Source organism: Oreochromis aureus, linkage group 4 (assembly GCF_013358895.1).
Source record: "Oreochromis aureus strain Israel breed Guangdong linkage group 4, ZZ_aureus, whole genome shotgun sequence".
Taxonomy (NCBI): Eukaryota; Metazoa; Chordata; class Actinopteri; order Cichliformes; family Cichlidae; genus Oreochromis; species Oreochromis aureus.
In genome coordinates this window covers 28,430,531-28,453,795 of record NC_052945.1, presented here as the reverse complement: position 1 = coordinate 28,453,795, position 23,265 = coordinate 28,430,531, and the positions used below count along the sequence as shown (strand labels likewise).

Here is a 23,265-nt window from a genome sequence, read left to right as displayed (position 1 = left end):
ACATGGGTGTGCTGTTAGACTTTAACTCAAAGTGTGATCCAGCGCATGATCAGCAAACATCATAAGAGCCTGGTTTTAATTTATACCCTGATCCTTCCTGTCCTTCCCTGAAACTGTTTTTTAAACATTTAATGCCACAGTATCATATTTATATTCACATTTTGCATTTGACTCAATTGCTTGGTAAATCACATAGTTTATCCCCAAGTAAACTTTGGGTCAGGTGATATTCTTGACAGAAAAAACTGGAAAAACTAAAACCTGCACAGCTAGTGGGAATACCAAGAGCTTAACAGGAACCCCAAGCAGGTTTTTCCACCTTTGCGTACGGTAAACAAAACCCCTGAGCACATAATAATTTTTTAATATATAACCAACACAACAGAACTTTGCAAACATAAGGATTGTAAAACAACAATTCAATATAAGTGACATCTGAAAACAAGCCTGTTCCATGATGATGAGATGTCACGCTCCATGAGATGACCTGCTGAAGTTCAAACTGAGCACAGAATGTGTGAGAAAGGAGATTTAAGTGACTTTAAATGTGATATGGTTGTTGGTAACAGACCTGTTGGTCTGAGTATTTCAGAAACTGTCGATCTGCTGGGATTTTCCCACACAAACATTACTAAGGTTTACAGAGAATGGTCTGAAAAAGAGAAAATATCCAGTGAGTGACAGCTCTAATGCCCTGTTGATGCCAGACGTCAGAGGACAATGGTCAGGCTGCTTTGAGCTGATAGGAAGGCAACAATAACTCAAATAACTGCTTGTTACAACCAAGTAATGAGTGGTGCAGAGATGCAGACAAAGTGAGTCTACATTTCACACAGGTTCACCAAAACTAGGAAATGTTGCCTGGTTTGATGGGGCTCTTTCTGCCGCAACATTCAGATGGTAGGGTTAGAATCTGGCCCAAACAATGTAAAAGCAAGGATCCACTCTACCTTGCGTCAACAGCCATAGAACAAACCTGGAGTCAGTTATTATTCCCACATAGAAAAACTGGAAAAACTACAAACTGCACATCTTGTGGGAATACCAAGAGCATAGCAAGCAGGTTTTTCCTGCTTTGCAAACAGTGGACAAAAACACCAGAACACTCAATGTCACACACAAGATCACAGGAACAGAAGGCAGATCAGCTTACTGTTTTCCAAGAAATAAATGACCGTTTCCACAGAGAAATGTCCCTCAGAGTGACAGCAGGGTAATACATTTGTTATGTTTGACCGTGACCGTGGTGGATGACTCAGACTCGGTGACTCACAGCCTGGCAGAGGTTATAGTTTTACTCTCTTACACCCGCAGACGCCCATTAAAACAAACCACATGTAGCAGTATGTGGGTGATCACAGAACCGATCAAAATGCAGCATGTTAATAATTACAGATAGTGTCTGTGTCTTCAAGGCATGTGTGATCATCGCTGTCTAACAACATCCTTCTGTCAAACAGGGTGAGCCTGTGATTATTGCACTGCAGTTAAACCCATGTCTTTTAAGCACGAGTCTCACATTTGTGCCACAGAGTGAGCGTACCTGTCTGTGCAGTAATGCTGCAACGTAGTAAGCCACTGTTGCTATGCTACCACTGAAGTATGGAGACAAATGCATGTAATGACTAAATACTGCAACATATAACACTGTAGATATATAAACAATGTAGGTATTTGCATTAATAACAGTTATTATGATGTGTTGGCACTAAAGCAGGTGGTGTAAATAGTTCTAGGAGTATTATAATCGGGACCATTTCTTTGTGTGTCCTGATACATCAACAGCAGCTAATGCTTTTCTTGAAATGTATTTTAGATATCAGCACTTAGAAAATGTTCCAGAGATCATGTCAGTCAAAACGGAGATTTTAGTGAAAGGTTCAGAGTGTAAAAAGAAAACGCCCACTCCATTAATCTGAATTCTCCAAGTGACATGATCCTTGCTTTTAAATCAGAACTATACTAGAAGGGTTTTCTCAAAATATGTCACTGAACTGATTTTTAAAAGACTGAATAATAATCATGTCTTTTCTTATTAAGTAGACCTTCAGTAATGTGCAATCATGTGCAAACTATCTTAGTCAAGCTTTTTTTGTAATCTCTTTAAGCAGTCTTTAGGAATACTTCTCCAGGTGTTTTCATTGACTTTCCTGTAATGATTGCCCGTCTAACCTGCTGAATATATACGGAGCTCTGTCATCCCATAAATATTAATGAGAGCCTATGACTCCAATTCTCACCAAAACATTCTTATTCTATGATTTGTAAAGTGTGTTAGCATGATTCAGAGTTCAAACTAATCCTTTGTTATGTTATACTAGGCCCTGATGTGGCCTATCAGTTCATTCACTGTGTGAAACGGGCTGTTTTCCCTTTAAGGACCTGACTTTAAACTCATTAACGTTTGACAGTTTTCTCCCTGAAAACAGAGAGTTTGAGCGACAGATACATGGGGCTTTGGTGCCTACAGCTGAAGCTATTTTATTTAATTCAATTTAGTTCGATTTAGCTCCAAATCACAACAACAGTCCTGTCAGGGCGCTTTATATTATAAAGATATAAAGAACAATCAGTAACCCTCCTACAAGCCAGCACTTAGCGACAGTGGGAAGGAAAAACTCCCTTTTAACAAGACTAAACCTCAGAGAGAACCAGGCTCAGGGAGGGGCAGCCCTCTGCTGTGATTGGTTGGGGGTGAGGGAGGGAGACATGATAAAACACTGTGTCACTGTTTCACCCAAGAAAATTTTTATTTCTTAGAGCAAATTTGGTTCAAAATGTTATATAAAAGTGCTTTTTCCCCTCTGTGTAATCACAGATACCACACAAGGAGCAATTAAAACTCCTTGTTGTAAAAAGTGTGTCTGTGACCAACGTTTTTATAACTTTTCTCTGTTTTCCCTCCCACCACCTTCTCCTTCTCTTGCAGCCAACAGTGTCTGCATCCCACTATAACGCTCTGTTTGGTTCCCTCTCCCAGCGCCTGACATGCCGGCACATAAAGATCTTTCATTTACTTTCCCTGGAGTAAATGTCAGCGATGATTTCCAGAGGGACAGAATATAAACTGCCTCAGAGCGATGCAGGCCTCTCCAAACGCGTGGGCAGCACCATGAATTGGTTTGCTTCCTCTCCACCGCTGGGGATTATTCAGGGCATTTAGAAGAACATACTGTCAAAGCAGTTAAAAGAAAGGGAAGAAAGAAATAAGAAAGCATAAAGTCTTTAATTGGCAAAGCATGATATTGCCTTTTTTGGGACTCTTTAATGTCTCATCCAGCGCTATGTGCGAGAACAAGCGCTTTCACAAGCATCTAATTAGAGTGGCTTGGCAGTAACTTGTCTACGTTCACACACTATGGAGCCCTGATTAGTCTTCTCAGCCTGCAAATGAAATGCAGTGGAGAGTGTTGCTCGTCCGTACGTAGGTCTGTTTATCTGAAACCAGCTGTGGCTGACAATGCAAGCGACTGCCTGGAGGAGAGGTGCAGACAAAAGCAGTACGGACAACAGCAACTGAAGTGAGAATTCATATTCAAGCAGGATGGTCCATCAGGAAGCAGTTTTTGGTGACAGCGTTTCTGCTTTTGGACACAATAAATCTCCACTGTATGAGTCATCAGTGGCCGCAGTGTGTATTCCTGTGTGTGTGTGTGGAGAGGAGGGCAGCTGAGGTAAGTTATGTGGAACTGAAACCATCTGGTTTCTTCCTCATCACAGAGAACAGAAATACCACAACTCGTCATCAGACAGGCGCAACAGCCTCTCGTCCTGTTGTCATGGCAGTAAAGCGCAGGATGGTGGAAAAATATTTCTTTGAGTAGGTCAGATATTTATGTTCATGGCTTCCACCAAACAGCTGGTTTTGCTATCTGGTAATTACACTACGTGTACCGGGCAGAAGTGTGGCGCACACACAGTAGCTTTTAGACAGAACTGTGCAAACATTGTATGGATTATAAAATAACTATTCAATATGAGTGACAGCTAAGCTTTATACTGAAAACCAACCTAATTGTTAGTTTGACCATGTAAGTATACACGCATATACACATATACATAACTAAAAATTTTTCAGCATATCATATCCCACTCACCACTGAGCCTCTGATCAGCTGTGTGTTAATGCAAGCATCTGATCAGCCTATCACATGGCAGCAACTCATTTGTGCATTTGTATGTAGACATGGTCTAACTCTAACCTGCTGGAGTTCAAACTGAGCATCAGAATGGGAGATGAAAGGTGATTTAAGTGACTTTGAATGTTGCATGGTTGTTGGTGCGACACAAGCTGCTTTGAATATTTCAGGAGCTGAATATTCCTGTCATGGTTCGCCGTTTGCTGCTCTGGTTGCTGTGCTCACCTTCTCCGCCCGGGCGGCGTCTGTGGATTCCACGCCCACGCTCTACTCACCTGCTGCGCATGTCTGCTGATTACTCCAGGCAGTACTTAAGGCCTCGGTGGAGTGTTGGTCCTCGTTGGATCGTTGTACTTACGTCACCCTTCCTTTCAGATTGAGTGTTTTCATTATCACGGACTGATTGAAGAGGGGTGTGAGCGAGTTTTTCCCCCAGCCCTGGACCTTCCCTCTGAACCCCTGGAACCCTCTCCCCACATTCACTGTATATATGTACGTATCTCATCTGGTGCTGTAAATAAACCCTTTTCTGCTTGCACATCTCAGAGTCCTGCATTTGAGTCCTGCCCAATAAATTGTGACAATTTCAGAAACCATCACAGTGAAAAAAAAACTGTCCAAAGATGGAGTCTTGGATGAAGTCAGCGAAGGAGTCCATGAACTACGTGGACCACATATTGAAAAACCAAGCAAATTGAAATATCAGCGAGCGATCTCTGAACACTTACAGAAAGGAGGAGGCTCCTTTATCCCATGGATCTAATATTTAAGACAAACACAAAGGAAGAGCACTAAAAATCTTTATTACAACACTCCAAGATGCTACATTAAGAGTTACATGAAACTTACTAAACAGTGGACACAGTTGTTTACTACGAATCAGATCTCACATGTGAAACTCGTCTTTTAAATCTTCTTTTTAAACAAATACTGCATGACTTCTTACTAAAAAAACAAAAGTTATGCCCAGTTACAGTCATAACAATGTAATTACATTAATCAATCCGCCACAGCAAATGCCAAAGTGAGACTGGTAAGAGTTTGCTCTCAGAGAGATATCTACATTTCCACTTTCTAATACATCTTCAAAGGCTAATGGCACCGTCAGAGCAGCTACAATAAAGTCTAAGTACTGTAACCGAGGCAAGCTCTCCTGCTGCAATACACGGTATTTCACAGCAGCACGTCGGATAAACTATTTCAGTACATGTCATTCACATTACAGCAGCAAACATATAATCTTTCCTGTAAGGACACAGCTGATACTAGAAAGCACTGAGGAAGCCTGTTTATGTGCACACACACGCACACACACACACACACACACACTAACAAACGTACATCAACTGTTGTCACTTTTTGCATTAACGTCTCGTCACTTGGGATGTGTGACGAAACATTTCTCCCACTGAAAACTCAACGTCCAGATGAGCAGAACCCACTTTCTGGGTTTTCTGAGTCACATGACGGAGCAGGTGAAGCCGCAGCAGTCTTTCAGCAGCGTGAGCCCGGTTTTAGTGAGAAGCGGCGCTGAGGTCTGCTGGGATTTAGACGCCACCTTTCGATCTTGCGAAGCACCTGAAGCGTAAAGGAGATGACATGACAGTACAATCACCACAGTAGGTTCACAATCATTAAGATTTACTGGTTACTTAATTAACTGGCTTTAATAGTTAACTGTTAACTTCCAGCTTTCTGGTTAGACTCACCTTTTGCAGCCAAAGCTTTGGGAAATTTGGACTGTAAGAAGGCTGCCATCTCTCTGTCTTCCTCTCGCTCCCTGTGAAGGAGAATATTTCCTTGTTATTCGCTGTGAATTACAGGGTTTTAAATGTTTATTACATCTTGTTAAACACTCCTAGGCTTGTTTAAATCCCAGGCTGTGGGCATCACAGCATCCTCACAGTTCAGTTTATTTTCACATTCGCTTTAACTAACGAGCGGAGGTGACTGTCACGCTCCTGCTCTGTTTTTACTGACAGATTTTTCTCCAAAATAACAACCGCTAGTTAGCAGAAGCGACAGCTGATCTGTGAGTGATGGTGGACATGCTATCATTAATTAGGGAAAATATACAAAGGGGCTTCGTAGGAGTGGAGCTATATGAAGAATTAAGTAACAAATAACTAATTAGGGCTTTAAAGCTACTCTTTTGTCAGTGGAAACATCACATGAAGGATCAGATTATTGTCCAGATTCTGTTACACGGCACAGGTGGTGAACCGAAGGGCTCTGACAGAACCGTCAGACATGATAATCAATAATAAACTGTAGAATTAAAAGACAAGTCAGGAGATGCTTTTTGCTTTCTGACTCATCTCTGTAATCCCACAACGTCTACGTGGCCTGAATACCAGAGTGTGGCAAAGTTCTTTTCATCCATTAGCCTCACCTCAGCCTTTCAAACTCTACGTCGTCCACAAGGAAGTCTCTGGTCTCCACCAGCTTGTTGATCTGCTGCAGCAGCTTCTCTTCTCTCTCCCTGTCCTCTTTGGACTTGTCTTTGTCTGTTCAGTAGTCATGAGACAAGCCTTCTGTTAGAAATTGTAGTCACTGTACAGTGTACCAACAGACTTTATCAAAGGAGATGGACGCAGCCACTGTGCCAGCATCCGTTAGTTTCATTGAGAAGCCTTGAGCTTTAACTCAAAGCTGCTTCATCCTCTATTTTACTCCCACTTTGGGCCATCGTGTTGCATTCAGTACGATGAGAAACTCATTTGTTATAAATGTTAGTGAGGTGAGTGAGTAGGGTCATTTTCATCTTGACTTCTTTTAGCAAGAATATAGATTCTTATGCCCTTCTGCACACAGTGGGGGAAATAAGTACTGCGTCCTTCGCTGAATTTGTAAGTTTGCTCACTTCCAAAGAAATGATCAGTTTGGAATTTTTTATGGTAGTTTTACTACCATAATCTTTTTCTTTTTAGTTGCCAGAGAAACGGTCTTTTCTCTCTGGGTTGCCATCTCAACTTAATGAACAGAGGAATGCGAGTATTCCTTCGACAATAAAGAACTAAAATTCAAGTGGAACACAGAAAAGGCTCCAGAGGCTCATTGTTGCTTGACCCAAAAACCTTTCTTTTAAAAAGTTATTTTTTTTAATTGACAGCAAGCTCGTTCTGAAGATGTGCTTAATTCACTCCAGTCCTCGCTGAACTGTGTTACTGGAGACAGCTCATATCTTTTCAACTATGACAGAGCAAACAAGAACCACACAGGGCCCGCTCAAAGCACGCTGTCACCAGGTTAAAGTCGATAGGCGCAGGCTACTTTTTTAATTTACCTGGAATTGAGACAAGCTTCTGCAACTCCTGCTTCAGCCTTGTGATTTCTTTGCAGAGCTGGATGTCGTCCATCCTGAGAGAGAAACAGACAAATAAGGAAAATATTTCTTCCCCAAACTTTAGATATCTGCAGTAAACAAGCTGATATTCAGGTAAAACAACAGTTAAGCTACACATGGGCTTTAGAAACAGAATGTTTTATGTGGTAATTCCCACCTTATGTTACATAAAGCCCTCTGTGTGACAATTGTATGGGTATATCAAACAGACACCCACTGGACTCAGATTTTGGCCACAGATAACAGTGAGGTCTGTGGTTTATTAGCTGAAGTAACACCACCACATGGCCCTCTGTGAATGAATCACACCCAACAGTATCAGATCTCATTTCGTCCTCTGACTCTGATGGCGATTTCAAAACAACAGGGGCTGGTTGCATGGGTATTATCTGTGTATGTGGCGGCGTGTGCGCATACGTGTGGGCTGCTATTAATAACAGTGGTGTTAAAAAGACGAAAGTGACTGTAATAGGTGTGCTCTGAGCTGCTGCTTTAATTAAATAGGTTTCACTTCAGTGTACTTCAGCTTTATATATGTCAGCGTGACTCATAGGCTCACAGTGACGTGTTTATTCAAAATGCTTGAAAGCAGGAGTTTGTATGAACGTCACAGAGAGCCTAAAGGATGAGGCTGTGTTTGCTGCCTATAACAGGACTTCTGTGGTACAACCCCCCCCCAAAAAAGATACTTAGAGAACATCATAATAAACCCAAACAGTGTTGGATAATAGGATGAGTTTGACATTTCCCTGCTTAATTTAGTTACTTTTAATCTTTTTAGTTTTTAAGCTTTGCTACCCAGATAAAGGGGAGCCCTGAATGTAAAACGTTTATCTTATTATCTCTTTGCTAATGCCGTTCTCTAAAACCTAGCTAACTATATTAACTGCTTAAAAGGATGTGCTGTTAAACATTAACAACAGAATGGAAAGTCAGCCAAGAAATTAACTATATGAGCTGCTTAGTTGTTGACATTGGGCAAAAGTAAACTTCAAAAGTCTTGCGCAACCCTTCATTTCTTTACATTTTGCTAGGAAAATGGAAAAATATGTGCAGTGATTTAATGAAATGTGTGCAAACTTACATAGAAACACAGTATAGAAGGCAAAAAGAGAGTTTTTACAATTGTGATGAGCTTGAAAGTCAGTATTTGGTACGACCACCGTTATTCTTGAACTCTGTTATGCCTGATTTTCTTATGCAGATTTCTTGTAGTGTCTTTAAGTAGTGTTCAGGAATAATTCTCTAGACGTCTTGAAGGACATTGAAAGCTTTCCTTTGGATGTTGGCTGCCTTTTGTTCTCTTCTTTGTCAAGATTAACCCTACACTGCTTAAATAATGCTGAGATCTGGGCTCTGGGGAGACCAATCCATGACTACTTTGTGTTGTGTTAAAACTTTTATACAATACTCTACACAGTTCTGTACACTTTTATTTTTAATATGACAAAGTCTGAAGTTATAACACTATCCACATAGTAGAATAAAAAAGTAATCTATTGGCAGTTCTTATTATAAAAGGTCGGGTAAATAGCTTTCTACACAGGAAACAGCTAAACCTGTTGTTTAAAGGTCAAAGAAATAAACTATAATAAATCTTCTTTGTGTCATCAATTTCATTTCTATGTAAAATTACATGAACAAATAAATCACATGAACAAGTGACGTCTAAAGTTCGACTTCTTAACTTAGGAAATGGAACCATATGTTAACCGCAATACGTATCAGCGGGAATCTGAACTAAGCTTTGTGTCTATAACAGATCTGACAAGTTGGGTTTCACTTCTCCTGGAATAGTATGAGCACTAACCCTGATTTAAAAGTAATCTGGGAACTACTACAAAAGTAATTGCACCAGCTTGGTTTCTGCATGCAGTCAAACGGACGAAACCATCCAAATTACACCATCTACTCTGTTGTCATCTGACCCCCTCAGAATCAGCCAGATTTTTTTTAATTTCAATTTTATTTATTTATTTATTTTTAAAATAACTTTTGCAGATTTAATGAACAGAGTAAATGAACAGATTTTTCACAGGATTCTTATTAGAACTGTTGTTATTTGCACATTTTTTCCTGCTTGATGTATTTAAGCCAAGACTCCCAGCTATATGTAAAAAAGTAAAACCATGGCTTTAATAATTGTGAGTGAAAATAAAAGAGAGATGGGAACGATCAGTTATCAACACTGAGACTGTGCATCACTTCCCACCCTCTGGGTATGGCTGAACATGAAAGGAGATGATATTTATGACATATTTTATCAAAAGACAAAACAAAACCCACAACAACAGTGATTATTTTCAGTTTTTAAGTTCACCATATGGCTATATTATGCAGTGCTAGCCTCTCTTTCTTACTCTGCTGCGCCAAAATAATGAGAAAAGACCGGCAGAAACTAAAGCCAGCTTTCAAGATCGACAAAATAACAAACAAACTGTGGGTGTATATGCGCTGTTCGTCTGCTAAGGCCTGAAATAGCACGGCTGTTTTCCTCACTTCCATCATCCACATGGCTGCTCCAGCCGCTGATGGTTGACAGTTGTGGTGCATCATCTCTGACTCCTGAGGGTATCTTAGCAGTATCTCGGTGCATTCAGATCCCTGAACTTTAAAGTTTTGCTGTGTATGTGGCAGCAGAGGACCAAACAGTAAAACATCACATGAGATAACAGAAGAATATTTCATCCTCTTACAAAAGCTCTCCTCCCCCAACCGACAGAGAACCATAAATCCTAAAAAAACAAACTAAACTCATGAGATGTAGTCTGGATTTATGCTTCGAGCATGTTTAAATGTACCTAACATGAAGAGGTCTGGAGAACAGGCAGATCTTACATGTATCTCAGCTCTGACTCTCTCCGCACGAGAATGTCTCGTATTCGTTCGATTCTGAACAGCTCTCCTTCAATATCCTCGACGGTGATTGTGGAGTCGGCCATGGAAATGACATCATCTGCTGAGAGACAGACAAGATCAAAATACAGCTGTTTGGGTCTGATAATGCACCTCCGAACATTAGCTCCAAACATGAAAGCATACAGAGGACCTGTTACGCTTTTCCTTATTCTTAAACATGTAAATATAGCTGCAAAGTGTGCACTCGTATTAAACATAGCCAAAGTTGATGATGATGACCTCAGGGTATGTAATCTGTGAGTGCACTAAGTGCTCTGTTTTGCCCATTTTTTCACCTTTTGGCTCTGAATGAAGTCACTGGGAGCGGTAAGCACAAATATAAAATACTGCAAAAATCACACAAAACACAACAGAAACTGAATAAAACACAATGGAAAAAGAAAAAAACACTGAAAAAAATATCACAAAAATCTTGTTGCTTTATTGTCTTTTGTGGAGACCATGAAGCAACAAGCTAACAGCAAACCCCTACAGCAAACATGTAACATACAGTATTAAAACACACATGAGTGGCTTGTTTTTCTCCATCACAATAGAGATGAATCCTCCACTTTTTTTAAGCGTGTCTCAGTCTCCTTCACTTTCACGCGATTGTGTCCCCAAAACCATCTCTGAATGCTATAAGTCAAGAAGGAAGTCACCTAGGATTTTCAAATATTTACTATAGGTGCATCTACTAAGAGACTGAGGTGTAGCACTGACGGCAATCAGTATTTTTCTATTTGCTGGTGTTTTCTTAAGCAGCAGTGGGTTTGACCGCTCAGGGCCACCGTAGATACCCCTGATATGGTCATGTCTGGCGCACACCACAGAAGCCCCACCCACCTACTATTCAAATCTTATATTTTAGGGGCAGCCAATCAGATGAAACTAGCTTAAGGAAGAGGAGAAAGAGCTAGCAGCGTTTGTTAAAGATGGTGGATAAACAGAGAGGCTCCAGCCTCCAGGCTTGTTTAGATAAATAAGCATTATTTTGAACTGTGACTTGTGCAAAGCTACTCTGGTAGAGTACATGAAAAAAAAAACTGAACAAGCATGATATGTCCCTTTTAAGTATCTTTTGTTAACTGAATTACCCTGGAAATCCCAGCAAAGCATAGAGTGGGATGAGCAGTCTTCACAAGAACAGCTGATTACTATTACCAGCGTGTGGTTTGTATGTGAAACTTTAATCTATGTATACTTCTAATATTTAAATGTAACAGCAGGACAGGTGTACAACTGCATTTTTTCAGGAGATCCAGGTGCAGAACTTTGGTATTGTGGGTGCTGATTCATGCGTCACAGGCTAATTATGCTCGCTGTTGCTGTTTGTGCACATTGAAAGCAAAGTCAGGATTGTTGGCTTGTTGAATACTTCACTTGGTTGCAACAATGGATTTTAACATGTAAGCCATATGTGGCAAATTTCTCCAGGAAAATCAAAATCAAGATAGTCAAACGAGCAATTAAAACCACCTTGGGTCTAAAACAGCTTCCTGCTACGATGTGATCAGAGCTTTGTGGATACTTCCCCCAAGTAACTCTCTGCACATCCCTGAATAACTGCATTCCCCACCCTGCTCCCGCAGCCTCCTACTCCTCACCAGGAGCGATGAGTCATCCAGCAGAGCTTGGATTGGCTTTTAATTACCCGACCTTGTGTGAAAAGATACTACAATCACACTGACTCACCGGGGAACAGTGAGCCAACACAAACACACAAACCCTTAAACTCCCCACATGGCGATCCCGCCGCTGTTCATCTACATATTAATTATCAGCAGGTGTTTTAGTGTTGAAGCAATCTGCATGCGTTCCTTTTCTTGTCATTATTTTTGCTCCGAGCTCTCGGTCGGGCTCCGAGCTTTCTGTCAGAAACTGTTTGAAGCTTTTTATTTCACCCTGTCACTTTAAATTATGCACTTTATACAGAAGCTTCATGTCAACACGCAGACTGTATCGTTTACTCGTCTCGAGCTCCCAATCCAAAAATCTTTGATGTCGTTTCCTTTCAGATTTTTGCTGCTGTCAACTGTAACTTTTTTCCCTTTTTTGAATGTTGCTGTAGGTCCGTAAGTCTGTGACAAAACTGAAGGCGCAAAGACCCACAAACAAGCAGCAGCTGAAGGTGACTGCAGCAAAGGCCAAGCAGAGCAGCACAAGGCAGGAAACACAGCACAGAAGCACGAGTTCTAAACTTCATCCCACAATTAAAAACGATAATTACTAATTACTTTTGAGTCTCCGAACGCAGAGAACAAGGCATAAAAACGTAATTCCTAAAACAATTAATGAAAAACTTTTGTTAGTCAGAATCAGAGTACTTTAATAATCCCTAAAGAAATTATGTGGGTTGCAGTTGCTCTAAGCCAGTAACAGTAACAGACTAATTAAATAATATGATACAAATTTAAGAAATAGCACTAATATATACAAATCGCTCAATTATAAATATCAAGAATATTACAGGGTGAAATATATATGATTGACACTTAACTCTAACCTGTGAAACTTTGTCAGGTCTCTTAACTGTAAGCTGAAATTCCACACTTCAATCACAGCTGTCACTTTTTGATTTAAGATTAATTATGATAAAATTACAGAAAAAAGTGTCATTGTCCAAATACTTATGGCCCTAACTGTATGCAGATGTTCCCACAACATATATATATATATATGTATATATATATATATATATATATATATATATATATAAACCAGCTGTTCTTCACAGAACCAGCAAAGGTGTACTCTCAGTGGCAAGGGAACAATAACAGAACAGCACCACCAAGGCTGGAGACGGAGCAATACTGGAAGAGCATATGGGAGAAGGACGCAACCCATAACGGCAATGCTCAGTGGCTAGTGGATCTGAGGGCAGACCATAGCGACCTCCCTGAACAGGGTCCAGTAACCATCACAGTGGCAGATATCCAAGAAAGGGTCTCCAGTATGAAGAGTTGGACAGCACCAGGGCCCGACATGGTTCACGCCTACTGGCTGAAGAAGCTGACTGCACTCCACGAGCGTCTGGCAGCACAAATGAACCAGCTGCTAGTTAACGAGAGACACCGGAATGGCTAACCGAAGGTCGGACGGTCCTGATCCCCAAGGACCCCAAGAAGGGACCGGTCCCATCCAACTACCGACCAATAACCTGCCTCAGTACTACATGGAAGCTTCTGTCAGGCATCATATCGGCTAAGATGAACAGGCACATGGGTCAATACATGAGCGGGGCACAGAAAGGGATTGGCAAGAATACCAGAGGCGCAAAACACCAGCTACTGGTAGACAGAACGGTCAGCCGAGACTGCAAGACCAGACTGACCAACCTGTGCACAGCCTGGATTGATTACAAGAAGGCCTATGACTCAATGCCCCACAGCTGGATACTGGAATGCCTAGAACTATATAAGATCAACAGAACCCTAAGAGCCTTCATCAGGAACTCAATGGGGATGTGGCGTACAACACTAGAGGCCAACTCCAAGCCCATAGCACAAGTCACCATCAAGTGCGGGATCTACCAAGGAGATGCTCTGTCCCCACTGCTGTTCTGCATAGGCCTGAACCCCTCAGTGAGATCATTAACAAGACTGGCTACGGATACCGACTACGAAACGGAGCGGTTGTCAGCCACCTCCTGTACATGGATGACATCAAGCTGTATGCCAAGAGTGAACGAGACATCGATTCACTGATACACACTACCAGGCTATACAGCAATGACACTGGAATGTCGTTCGGACTGGAGAAGTGTAGTCGGATGGTAACAAAAGAGGGAAGGTAGTCAGAACTGAGGGGATTGAACTACCAGAAGGCAACATTGCAGACATAGAGGACAGTTACAAGTACCTGGGGATCCCATGGCGAATGGGAACCATGAAGAGGCTGCTAGGAAAGCTGCAACCACCAAGTACCTGCAGAGGGTCAGGCAAGTCCTGAGGAGTCAGCTGAACGGTAAGAACAAGATCCGGGCCATCAACACCTCGCCCTGCCCGTGATCAGGTACCCTGCTGGGGTAATAGGCTGGCCAAAGGAGGAGATAGAAGCCACTGACATAAAGACAAGAAAGCTCCTTACCATGCATGGAGGGTTTCACCCCAAGTCCAGCACCCTGAGGCTGTATGCTAAGCGGAAGGAAGGGGGCCGGGACTGGTGAGTGTCAGCACCACAGTCCAGGATGAGACAAGAAACATCCACGAATACATCACGAAGATGGCCCCAACTGACAGCGTGCTCAGTGAATACCTCAGGCAGCAGAAACCCAAGAAAGAGGAGGAAGGCGAGGAACCATCATGGAAGGACAGGCCCCTGCACGGTATGTACCACCTGCAGATAGAGGAGGTGGCTGATATCCAGAAATCCTACCAGTGGCTGGACAAAGCTGGACTGAAAGACAGCACAGAGGCACTAATCATGGCAGCACAAGAACAAGCTCTGAGTACAAGATCCATAGAGGCTGGGGTCTATCACACCAGGCAAGACCCCAGGTGCAGGCTGTGTAAAGATGCCCCAGAGACAATCCAGCACATAACAGCAGGGTGCAAGATGCTAGCAGGCAAGGCATACATGGGCGCCATAACCAAGTGGCCGGCATAGTGTACAGGAACATCTGTGCCGAGTATAACCTGGAAGTCCCGAGGTCAAAATGGGAGATGCCCCCAAGGGTGGTGGAGAATGACCGAGCTAAGATCCTGTGGGACTTCCAGATGCAGACGGACAAAATGGTGGTGGCTAACCAACCGGACATAGTGGTGGTAGACAAACAGAAGAAGACGGCCGTAGTGATCGATGTAGCGGTTCGAATGACAGCAATATCAGGAAGAAGGAACACGAGAAGCTGGAGAAATACCAAGGGCTCAGAGAAGAGCTCGAGAGGATGTGGAGGGTGAAGGTGACGGTGGTCCCGTGGTAATTGGAGCACTAGGTGCGGTGACTCCCAAGCTAGGCGAGTGGCTCCAGCAGATCCCGGGAACAACATCGGAGATCTCTGTCCAGAAGAGCGCAGTCCTGGGAACAGCTAAGATACTGCGCAGGGACCCTCAAGCTCCCAGGCCTCTGGTAGAGGACCCGAGCTTGAAGGATAAACCGCCCGCAGGGGCGTGCTGGGTGTTTTTTTTTTTTATCTCTCTCTCTCTCTCTCTCTCTCTCTCTCTCTATATATATATATATATATATATTTATATATATTTTTTACGAATCCAGTAAAATGTTATTTTAAGTAAAATGTTCTAATTTTGTTCGGCATATGAACTATAGCTGTTGGGACTACTCACTGGGAGACTTTGTTTGGGCTGCTGAGTTTAGACAGCTGGATCATTCTTTAAGTAAGTCAAAAAACACCACCAAACACTGTTGTTCACGCCTCAGCTGAATGCACCACTTTTCTTCTTCTTGTGTCACAGAAATGTGAATATGTGTAGATTATCTTTCACTGTGTTTCATTTTTTTAAGAGAAAAAAAAATCTATGCATCAGTTAAAGAGATTGTTTATATTACAGAGGATCAATGACAGTTTTTGCTCCCATAAAAAAAAACTAAATTAAAGGATTACTTTCAGGCACATTGCTGCAGACCAAGCTGCTGGTTGCTTCATTTTGCTCTTATTGCCATTTGTGTATTTATATCTTAAAATTTGAGTATATTAGGGAATGAAAAACAACTGTAATAAAAAAGGTTGACATCATTTAATTAATTGTCTATAGGAGATGGGATTAATGTTGATAACTGAACTATTCTAGTAAACTTCTTACACACAGCCCACCCCCAGCCCGTGGGAGCCCTGGCTACGGCCCTGCTGACATACAACTTTAACATGATGCTCACAGCGGCGTCCTTCTAGGATCTCAAAGTCTGCTTCCTTCCTTGATCACTTCTCGCAGTGGCAGAACACGCACACAGATAAACACGACACTCAGAAACTCACCTGCTTTCTCCGCCGCTTCATCCACCTGCGTCTCTTCCAGAGCGCCGCACACTTGAGAGGATTTTCTCTCTTTTTCCATTTTTCTTAAAAAGAAAAAAAGACACTTCTTCTTTGTCTGCAGAGGAAATTCAAAGGAGATTCTCGCGCAAGCTTAAAATGAATATTAAAAGGTGTCCCCCAGGTCCATGCAGCATTGCCCAAACGTGTGAGGAAACACAAAGAGAGGACAGCTGCCAGCTGATGCTGAGTCCATCCAGTCCTACAGCCGTGGATCTCTGAGCATAGAAAAAAAAGAAAGCTGTTGCACCTCATGCGAGCTCCGAGGCTCCACCTACTGACTGGCAGGAGCAAAGCAACGAGTGCAAAGTGTGGAAAATTATAATTAAATCCATCAAGAGAGAAAAAAAATGCTCCAAACTAAATTTGTTCTTTCACACTGAGTCACATTAAGATCTTAAAGGATGTCAGATTATAAGGAGCCTAAAGCCATGCCAGGTGATATTTATAGACAGCAGTGTTTGTCATGAATGTACTCCTTCCCAAAGATGGGGAATGAAATCTCTTTATAAGCAAGTTCTGCTTTTTTAAATCCAAAACTTAACAGACTTCACCTTCGCTTCACCTTCAGAGGAGCACAAAAGTCTGAATTCATGGAGATCAATGAAGTGAGACATTTTAGTCAAACTTTCAAATCCCACCCTCAAAAAGTTCAAGGATATCTCTCATGGTTCCACTCTCAGACAACCATCATCATCAGCGTCAATGGCAGTCTATCTCAGTATGGACTCACATGGTGGTCATAAAAAAATCTACGCAAGTTCACTGGATGTTAGGCAAAGGCACAAAGGTCACTCCTCCTATCCTCATTTTAAAACAACAAAAGACAACAAAGGTTAAACAGACGTCTGCCGTTTTAATGGTTTCCTCCACTGTAACCACAACAGTAGCACTCTCCACAGGAGAATCCAGCTGTCTTTCATCATGAATTTTTCATCGAGCCTGACTGAGTTCAGCTCTCAACAGAGTGGAGAGAACTCGATTTCACGCAGGCGGGCCCTCGAGGCAGCAGGCCAGATGTTCGGGGAGTGCAGCATGCGTCTGCCCGCACGCTAGAGCTGCCACCGTGCCATAGATAGCCATGTCCCACAGCCAGGAAGCCAGCCAGACACTTCACACATTTGTTGCCACAAGCCCAGAAGCACATGAAGGAAAATGACTGCCATTCATGTTATATGACAAGGCAAGAACATCTGTAAGCCCGACAGAGTGAACACTGTTTCTAAAACTGGCTCAAAATGTGTCGCACATTCAAGTTTTTAGTATCTATTTTGGTTTTCAGGTCATACAAAGTAAGTAGCAATATAATTATTCAAAACCCCCAAACACATAACAATCATTTCTTTTATATACCATTAAAAAAACCCTGCAACTATAATAATCTTATGGAGCCCTTAGATCAATGCTACTTCACTGCATAGAAATTAAATGTTTAGCACTTTCAAGTGAAGACAAAACCTGAGGTAAAATATCAGATTTCACAGTTTTCATTTGGAGACAAAAAATTTGGGGATTTTTTTCCACTTATAGCATTCCCACAGACTGTATACAAAAGATGGACTTAACCAGTGTTACTCCACTGACTGGTTTTTAAAGCTTTTAGTTCAGCAGTTTGGCCATAGCCATCTTGAGCAAGGTTGAATCTGACTGAGGACTCTATGGAGTTATGCTTGTACTTGTAAAGCCATGTCCTATAGCGGGGACGGGCAACTCCAGGCCTCGAGGGCCGGTGTGCTGCAGGTTTTAGATCTTACCCTGGGTCAACACACCTGAATCACATGATTAGTCCATTACCAGGCCTCTGGAGAACTTCAGGACATGTTGAGGAGGTAATTTAGCCATTTGAATCAGCTGTGTTGGATCAAGGACACATCTAAAACCTGCAGGACACCGGCCCTCCAGGCCTGGAGTTGGCCAGCCCTGTCTTATAGTATACTCTCATTTATTGTCTATTAAACTCTAAACTGGACCATAATTTACAAAATAAGAACACTTGATGCTCGCAACTGAGACCATAAACTCATTGGAAAAGCATTTACGATAAATTGGATGAGAAATAGGTTCTCTTTCATATAGACTTCTATATAATTGGAGTCTTTTCTCCAAACGTAGCATTTCCCCCCCTGCTGGTCAGTGCAAGAAATGCAGATTTATGGTTTCACAGGCTAAATCCATCTTTTATAGACAGAGAACATCTGACATGAGCAGAAATATAAATTAGACAAATAAAATCTTACACAGGTGTCTTCTGAATGTCGTCACAGCTCAGGAATGCACAACTCAAGTCATTTTTGCACAAGACATTCTGAATGTGCTCAAGTTACCCCAGTTCAATACACATAAACAAAGATTTTCATCTCGCTTAATCTATATCCTCAGTTCAGAGTTTAGAGTCCAGAGGGAGACACAAAGCTGATAAGTGAGAGCAGTCAGCGGCGACTCCTCCAGCTGATTAACAGCAGGGTCGGGTGTGGTGGTGCAACAGTTTGGCCTCACCTTTTGCACACGTCTGGTGTTTATACACCTTGAGAGAAGCTTCCATGCTTCCATTAACACAATACCTCGGGCTGTTTAAGCTGCCCGGTGGCACTGAGTAATTGATTTGCTTCCCTGTAATCCTGCTGCCTTGTTTGCTTTAGAAAACAGTAACCGCTTATGCAAATGTACATTAGTAAAACCTCAGGAGGCCCAGAGATGAATCCCAAAATCCATCAGTACAGCTGACACTCGCAGACTGATAAAAGAAAAGAAAAGAAAAAATGGAGGGACAGATTGGATGGCGTAACATTTAATTCTGATGCAAAAGTAATGAGAAGGAAAAGTCAACACTTTTGATTGTAATGAATCCTGTCAGGGTGGGAAATCAATCATCCCAATCTGGACTGTGCAACTTGGTGATGAAGAGTGACATGTCTTTAAGCGAGGCTGCAGAGCTCGAGGGGAACGATGATTCCCATTTCCATATTAATAGCAAAATCTGATTAATTTATTATGTGACAGTGAATTTATTCTTCTTATTCACAGAATTGCTTTATGCTCCTTTTCGTATTTTCACCGTCTGAAGGTTTTAGTGGTTTACCCTCCTTCCACTGTTGTTGTTGCTTTTGTCATTTTCCATTGCTTTATCGAGCCAGTCTTTCTCCTGTTCTGACTCGGAGTCACTGGCCTCGCTTGCGTCCACTGCCAGCAGGCGGGAATAGTTAATCCTGCGGTGGTGGGGGGCTTTCCACTGGAGCAGAGGCAGGCACACACACCACACAATCAAAACCATCGCCAATCCTCTGAACATCCATGTGAGCCCGATGCTTTGGGCCACAAACCCTCCGGCCAAACTCCCCAGTGCACTGCCCAGATGAATAGAGAGGGACTTGTAGACCCTCCTGACGCTCCTCTCAGCCCCTGGTGTGGCGATGTCCTCACACTGGAGCTTCACGGCCCACCAGAGAGCTCCGCTGCTGAAACAGCTCAGCACCTGAGCAGGCAGTGCAGCCCACGCTCCCCAGAGGAAGGAGTAGTAGAAGCACTGCAGGCCGAGACTCGCGGCTCCAACTGCGAGCATCCTCCTAGGGCCGAGCAGCCTGAAGACTCGGCCAGCCATCAGAGGGAAGGCAGCCTGCGAGAGCAGAGCGAGGGCAAGAGATAGTCCCATGTGCAGCTCACTGCTTCCGCGATCCTGCATCTGCCACAGGAGGAAGTTATCGATGGCCGAGTTCGCCACTCCGACCAGCAGGGTGGTGAAGACGCAGAGCACAGCCTGTGGGGAGCCGCGCACCAGCTGCAGGGCTTTCAGGAGTCCGCTGGTCCTGTCTCGCTTCTTGTTCAGGTAGAGAGGGAGGGACATGGCCAGGGGCAGGACCAGAAATGCCAGGCCGGCATAGCAGTAGAAATGCACCACACTCCTCGAGGTCTGAGCAGCTATGAGGCATGTCAGTTGGCTCACCAGCAGGCCGGTTCCCCCAACCCCGCATGCCGCTCCGACTACACCCCACACCCTGGTGCTGCTGTAGCGGTCCGAGGCGTCTGCGAAATCTAAATATTCGTAGAGGCCATCGTCTACATTCCACTCCAGGGGGGCGGACGCCGCCTCCCACACACATACGATGATGAGGATCAAGAAGAAGAGCTGATGCTGAGTGTCCATCGCCTTTAGGCTGCCCAGGAAGCCCAAAGAACTCTCATCCTTTTTCTCCCCCGTGGGCTGCTCTGATTTCAGCTCAGACCTCTTGTTTCTGACTGGAGTTGCCAAAGAGCTGCTGGAACTTTCAAGCACCTTTGATTCATTCTTTTGTGACACATAAAGAAGAGGAGAGTCAGTGGTATGATTGTGATTGTGATGGTGATGGTGATGAGGTGAAGTTTCATTTGTATTAACAGGAGCTTTCGTATCAGCATCAGGAAGATGAGTGACAAGCGACTGGGAAACATGAGGTTTTGGGTGGGATGTTACAGGTTCAGTGATGTTCACTAACAGTTTATCAGATGGAGTTTGGGTCGGGCCGACGTGCGGATCTGAGGCGTTACAAGTCCATGCATGCACATCCGTGTGCGGGATGAGCAGGAAGAGCAGAGCGGCTGCTGCCGAAAACATGACAGAGCCGCAGATCACTGCTCGTCTCTTGTTGTAGTGTTTGGAGAGCAGGCTCGCCGCGGGGCTCCACACCAGCGTAACAAAGTGCTTGGTACCCATGACGATGCCCGTCATGGCAGGAGTCAGGCCAAGCTGTCTGAAGTACAGGGTGAGGAAGGGCAGCAAGCACGCTCTAGCGCAGGAGCACAGGAAGTTAAAGGTGCCAGCCATAGCGAGAGCTCGCTTTATGTCAATCTGCTTGATCCGCTTCATGTTTGAGCAGCTTAGAGTCCGGCCTGCTAGCTGTCACATGGAGTGATTCAAACTGAGAGAGACAGAGAGAAAATATAAAAATGTAAGTGCAGATATTTCAGTCTTTTGATACTAATTCATTCTGAAAAGGCATCGGAGCTTCTTGGAGTATTCATGTTTAGACTGCAGTTACTTTCCTGAATCTGCTGTAAAATCTGTGAAAACGTCCATCACATCTCCCTAAGACATGGGTTTATATCTTGCCTGATACGGGTCAGCGTGCACAAGAATATGTTTGGGATCATTACCTCCGCCAAGGAGCAGTCTTAAAACTTAGAACCTATAAATCTAATGAGTGTATTATAAACATACAGAAAGTCTTGTACAAAGATTTGACCTCTGACCTCTCCTTAAAGAAGACCAAATTTATCCAAAGGTCAAAGTGGTAATAATGCTATATAAATCTATTTAAAACTATGTGTCTTATTGCCATTGTTTATAATGACAGCATATAGATATATAGGGATTCTAAATATTACGTTCTTTTGACCTCTGACCTCTTCTTCAAGGTCAAATAAAGCCAAACTTTCATAAAATGTCTTTTATCTTCAGAAATGTGCTTTAGATTCTGCTGCCTTTGTTTGTATTGGCAACAATCAGGAAATGATACTGGTGTATGAGGACTCTAAATATCACATTACAGTTTGCGTCTAAATATCACGTCGCATTTAACCTCTGACCTCAGTTTTAGACTTTCAGATCTGCTTTTTTTTCAAGTTGACCCTAGAATGTGTTACATATTTAAAGAAAGGATTGTCAGGTTAGATAGAAATATACTGTAGTATAATATTACATAATAAGCTCAGGTTATTCATGTGCAGTCATTTAAAAATGAATCCATTATCCATTACCTGCCCACAGATAACGCTTGTGCAGTCAAAGTAAACACCTGCCATGCTATCCTTGTATAACATTAAAGAAATATTAAATGCGGACATTAATTTTAGTTATTTTTTGTCATTATGTTGGCGACATAGAGTTGTTTAAATAAATAAAGTGAAGACTCCAGGCGATTTATTTCTGTTCTCAGGTAATAAAATGATCCTAAAGCGATAGAGGCCCTTAATAAATGAGTTGAGGGCTGGCCCTCGTTTATTTCGCTGTAGCTCCCACAATAATAAAGTATCTGTTTTTACAGTAACTTATCCACACTCACAGGCGAAGCAGACAGACTCAAATGATCACCCTACCGCAACTTCATTGTCTTTGAGGAAATAAGCTGACACGAAAAAAACGAGGAACTGACAGACTGGAAACCACCCGTCGGGCTGGACGCACCTGTACCTGCAATATGTGGAGGACTAGTCCACGTCACGCCAACTTTATAAAGGAAGAAGAAAAAAAAAAGTTTAACATTTACCTTTTAAATTCTGCCCAAGTTCCTTATCCTCTTCTGCCGATCATTTCCCACCCGCGACTCCAACAGCGCACTCACGGGTTTGAACCTTTGTTGCTCTGAGCTCAGGACACCTGTAGCAGTCGGGTACGCGCTCCGCAGCAGCAGCAGTGCGAGTTCACACCTGTAGGCGCAGATTCCCACGACTATAGCTCCTCCTGTTGGTGTGGATGCCCGTGTGCACTACAGAGAGCATCATCGCAGCTCGAATAGGCGATAGGCAGTTCATCAGAGAGTGATCAGAGAGCTCCAACTCCTCTGTTTTGATGTCTAATTACACGTTATTAAAGCAGGTCGTATGGTTTGAATTTTATATTTGTCTCCTCAGTGCAAAGATAAAAATCTTCAGTAAGAACCACTTCAGTTAGTGTGATTAGTGCTGACTTTAAAATGACCCCCTTTTTTGGGGATTTGAATCCCTCTTCTTTTCTTTTGAGCAATGAAACTTGTGTGTTTGTTTACCTGGATCATGGCTCAAGTCACCCAAAGCATCGTACAGCAAGAGTTTGATACAAAGCAGAAAATACCAAACTCCAGTACATGCTGTTTTTTTTTTTACACCTCTGTTCTCTAACAGGTGTCACATGGGGCCATTCAACTTGAGACCCTAAAAAT

The 23,265-nt window shown here is 42.8% G+C and overlaps 2 protein-coding genes across 4 annotated transcripts; both read right to left on the bottom strand.

The window, feature by feature from the left end:
- Positions 1 to 4,926: 4,926 nt before the first annotated feature.
- On the bottom strand, positions 4,927 to 16,570 carry zgc:171844 (uncharacterized protein LOC100151763 homolog). 2 transcript variants are annotated; one of them, XM_031748356.2, is made up of 6 exons: positions 16,319 to 16,570; positions 10,324 to 10,444; positions 7,426 to 7,499; positions 6,532 to 6,646; positions 5,849 to 5,919; positions 4,927 to 5,717 (listed from the first exon to the last, which is right to left on the bottom strand). In XM_031748356.2, exons 1-6 carry the CDS (start codon positions 16,395 to 16,397, stop codon positions 5,599 to 5,601), a joined length of 579 nt encoding a protein of 192 aa, XP_031604216.1. In that variant the 5' UTR covers positions 16,398 to 16,570; the 3' UTR covers positions 4,927 to 5,598. The 2 variants fall into 2 exon arrangements, with proteins under 2 accessions (XP_031604216.1, XP_031604217.1); XM_031748357.2 differs by having other exon boundaries at positions 10,324 to 10,441.
- A 641-nt stretch (positions 16,571 to 17,211) lies between these two features.
- Positions 17,212 to 22,744, bottom strand: mfsd6l (major facilitator superfamily domain containing 6-like). Of its 2 annotated transcripts, none has more exons than XM_031748287.2 (2): positions 22,615 to 22,744; positions 17,212 to 21,267 (listed from the first exon to the last, which is right to left on the bottom strand). In XM_031748287.2, the coding sequence occupies exon 2, from the start codon at positions 21,213 to 21,215 to the stop codon at positions 19,443 to 19,445; it is 1,773 nt and encodes a 590-aa protein (XP_031604147.2). In that variant the 5' UTR covers positions 21,216 to 21,267; positions 22,615 to 22,744; the 3' UTR covers positions 17,212 to 19,442. The 2 variants fall into 2 exon arrangements, with proteins under 2 accessions (XP_031604147.2, XP_039466579.1); XM_039610645.1 differs by lacking the exon at positions 22,615 to 22,744 and adding an exon at positions 22,445 to 22,500.
- Positions 22,745 to 23,265: the final 521 nt, after the last annotated feature.

What these genes read in the sequence shown, in the direction of transcription:
- zgc:171844 (XM_031748356.2), bottom strand. Translation starts at nt 16,397, where the DNA reads ATGGAAAAAGAGAGAAAATCCTCTCAAGTGTGCGGCGCTCTGGAAGAG. An exon ending in GTAGAGTTTGAAAGGCTGAG is followed by an intron (nt 5,920 to 6,531) that starts GTGAGGCTAATG and finishes TCTCCTTCACAG; the next exon opens with GGAGCGAGAGGAAGACAGAG. An exon ending in CAAAGCTTTGGCTGCAAAAG is followed by an intron (nt 5,718 to 5,848) that starts GTGAGTCTAACC and finishes TTTACGCTTCAG; the next exon opens with GTGCTTCGCAAGATCGAAAG.
- mfsd6l (XM_031748287.2), bottom strand. Translation starts at nt 21,215, where the DNA reads ATGAAGCGGATCAAGCAGATTGACATAAAGCGAGCTCTCGCTATGGCT.